The sequence below is a fragment of the Calidris pugnax genome, unplaced genomic scaffold (assembly GCF_001431845.1).
Source record: "Calidris pugnax isolate Ruff unplaced genomic scaffold, ASM143184v1 scaffold203, whole genome shotgun sequence".
NCBI classification, from domain to species: domain Eukaryota; kingdom Metazoa; phylum Chordata; class Aves; order Charadriiformes; family Scolopacidae; genus Calidris; species Calidris pugnax.
The window spans coordinates 48,972-52,421 of record NW_015090928.1 but is presented as its reverse complement, the minus strand read 5'-3'; the positions used below and the strand labels follow the sequence as shown (position 1 = coordinate 52,421).

Sequence of the window (3,450 nt, the reverse complement as noted above, 5' to 3'; positions counted from 1 at the left end):
CCCCGGGGGGGCGGCCGGGGCGGGCGGCGGTGGGGCCGGGCGGTCACCCTCACTCCTCCTGGCTGACCTCGGCCGGCGAGCCCACGCCCTCGGGCGGCTTCTCGGCCTCCCGGGCCCGCTCCTGCTCCGAGAGCTGCTCGCTGCTGGGGATGGAGTTCTTCTTGGGGCGGCCCTTGGGCTTGGTGGGGGACTCCAGGCCGCCCCCCTGCAACACCTGCGAGGCGGGGAGGGAGCAGAAGACCCCAGTCAAACCCTGCTGCCATCAGCCCGCGGCGGGAGAACCCCCCCCTCTGCCCCGGACCCCCAGTGCGGCTCCTTCCGACACCGCCCCCCGCACCCGCGGAACGAGCTGCAAAACCGGGCGGGCTCGGATCAGGGGCGGCCGGTGGGAACCAGGCGATGCTGGCCTCAAAGACAGGGGGCATATATATACATTATTTTTTTTAATTGTATTTTTTTTTCCTTTTTTTTTTGGCCAAGGCCGGCCTGCAGAAGGACGAGCCCGCGGGGCAGCCCTCGGTACCCCGGCGGGGCGCGGACCGGGCGCGGTGCGGCGCGCAGAAGGGGCGGCTTCGGGCACTTACTATTTTTTTCCATTTCATGCGCCTGTTCTGGTACCAGGTTTTCACCTGGAGCTGGCTAAGCCCCAGCGATTCGGCCAGGTCTATTCTGCGGAAGAGAGAGAGGGAGAGATGGAGGTGAGGCCGGGCGGCTTTCGCCTTGGCCGGCAGTTTTCCTTCCTTTTCAGGAAAAACGAGCCCCCATCCCAATCCATCCTATCCCGTTCCACCGTCCGGTCCCATCGCATCCCACCCCGGTCCCGTCGTACCCCATCTCCGGAGGGTCCCGCATCTCCTACCTGTCGGGCGTGGAGAGGTATTTCTGCTTCTCGAAGCGCTTCTCCAGCCCCATGAGCTGCAGCTCGGTGAAGACGGTGCGGCTCCGACGCCCCTTCTTGGCCTTGCCGCCCGGCTCCGGGGGGCCGGGGTCCAGCTTGCCGCGGAGATGCAGCTCCAGCGGGAGATGGGGCGACGCGGAGCCGCCCTGTAGCCCCGAGCCGGCGGCCAGCAGCGCCGAGCCCAGCCCCGAGCAGCCCAGGGGAGCCAGCGGGAACTTGAACACGGCGGCCGGCTCCGCCTTCAGCACCGCTGCGGGAGAGAGGGGGCCGTCAGCGCCGGGCAACCCCCGGCCCGGCCCCCGGGGACCCCCGGGGCTGCAGGGTGCCTCGCTTCCCCCCGGGGCTCGGACCCTGCCAGGAGCCCCCGGGCCCTTCTCCTCCTTTCTCGGCAATGAGAAAGGAGCGGAGCCCCCCCGGGACTCCCGGGATGCGGGGATACCGGGACGGTCCCCCCGGCTCCGCCGCCTCCGCGGTACAGGGTCATGTTTTACCCTTCAACCGGCAGTTGCTAATTACGGAATGACTTGAGGGGTTATGAACGAAAATAGCTTAAATCAATCGAAAAGCCTTCCCTTCCAGTATCCCCAGCAGCCGCCGGGCCCGCTGCAGCCGGCCGAGCCCCGGCGGGCGGCGGGGATCCGGGCACGGCCCCGGCTTTCCCTCCCGAGCAGTTTTCGGGACATTTTCGACCGGGGAACGATTTATATCCCCACGATTTTCCTAGGAAGACGCGCTCGGGGACAGGACAGGGAGAATTTCCGAGCCCGTCCCCGAGGATGCTGCTGCGGACACCCCCGGGCTCTCGGCCCCAGCCGCGGCCGCTCCGCTCCCCGGCGTGCTGGGGCCGCTGCCCGACCCGACCCGGCTCGGTTCTCCCGGGGAACCCACTGTCCGTCCCAAATTCCGGGCGCCCGGTGGAGAGGGGCTCCGGCCCTGCCTGCCCGCCCCGTCGGCACACCCGGCGGCGGGGCCGGTGGCGACAGGGGCTCGGGGAGGAGGCTCTGCCGGCTCCGCCGCCGCGGCCTGGGCAGAAATCGTGGCGTTGAAGCAAATACACATCACCCTTCCCTGCGGGGCCCGATCCCGCTCCCGCTGAACCCGCCTGTAAACAGCCTTTTGTCTGCCCCAGTATTTCAAATAGTTCTGCCCATCTTGAAAAGAATATTGATTCCCTGATATTCTAATCTACGCCGTTCCCCTGCCGTGGGGCCTGACACTTTCCTCTTTCTCTTTTAAATAGAAAACAAGAAATTCGGATCGTCCTATTCCGCTCGTTTCCACGGACAAAGAGCGACGTCTCCGCAGACTAAGATGGCTTGCGAAGTGAAAGCTTTCGCAATCTTACATTAAATACTGGCGTTTAAAATATATTAAGTGTTAGCTTTTTTTTTTTTTTCAAAGAAAAAAGTCGTTAATACGCTGCATTTGTCCTAGGTACTATATCAGTCTGGATAGAGCACGCTGGTTCCCTCTTTAAATCAATATATATTTAAAATATTTTATATATATGTAAGAAATAATATATATATTATATATAACTATGGGGATTCCAGCTAAACCCGTGTCCGCAGGGCACCGTGCCGCCTCTCGCAGCCATACAGATATACACCCCGCTGCGTGGGCTCCGCCAATTCACACCTCATCCAAAAAACCACGAAAAAAAAAAAACCCAACATCAACGACAACGGTCTCCCCGGGAAAATTCAATGGCCGTTTTGTGCAAGCGGCGACGGAGCCGTAAAGCCGCTTTCTTCGGTTTAGGCCCCAAAATATTCGCCAGGCTCCAGGCTGGGAGCCTCCGGCGGCACGGCGAGGGGACGCGCACGGCCGGCAAAGCCCTATTTTATTATTACTATTATTATTTTTAAGGGAAAAACCATGAGGTTTTCTTCCAAAGGCTCTAAAACGCTCTCGGATGGATCAGCGGGAAATGCCTCCTCGTCTCGCCGCCCCCCGCTCTCCCCCGAGCGGCGGGACCCCTCCGGCGTCGGGGGCTCTCCCGGTGCCCCCCTCCCCGTCCCCTCCCCACCCCCGAGGACGTACCGAGGTGGTTGTGGTAGGGACGGGCGGAGAGCAGCGCCTGCACCCCGAATTTGAGCAGCTCCCCCGCCGGCGCGGCCCCCTTGGCGTCCGGGGGGTCGGTGAGGATCTCCTCGATCATGAAGCTCCGGTAGCGGTGCGAGCGGTGGTCGGGGAAGGCTTCGGCCGGGAAATAGTGCGCGGCCCCCAGTTCCAGCGGGTGCTGCATCCTCGCCGGGGCGCGGGGGCCGGGGGGGGGACGGACGGACGGACGGGTGTCCTGGATTTTAGCACTTTGGGGAGTTTATTAGTGTTGACAGTGTGTGAACTTGACATCCTTTGTAATAATGCGGTTTTAAAATCTGCATTATTCATGCGCGCTTTCTGAATACAGGCCCACTGTGTAAGTTGGGGAGGAAAATTAATTAAATAAATGTCAGCATCCTTGAAGAGCACGTGAGATTTCACATTGCGGGATAACAGCTCCGGCTGCTTTAACCACCAAGGGGAGTAAAGGGTGGGAAGAGGAAGGG

The 3,450-nt window shown here is 61.8% G+C and overlaps 1 protein-coding gene across 1 annotated transcript; it reads right to left on the bottom strand.

The window, feature by feature from the left end:
- Positions 1-44: 44 nt before the first annotated feature.
- BARX1 (BARX homeobox 1) lies at positions 45-3,146 on the bottom strand. Its single transcript, XM_014951530.1, has 4 exons — positions 2,942-3,146; positions 860-1,148; positions 585-669; positions 45-214 (listed from the first exon to the last, which is right to left on the bottom strand). Exons 1-4 carry the CDS (start codon positions 3,144-3,146, stop codon positions 50-52), a joined length of 744 nt encoding a protein of 247 aa, XP_014807016.1. The 3' UTR covers positions 45-49.
- Between the last annotated feature and the right edge of the window lie 304 nt (positions 3,147-3,450).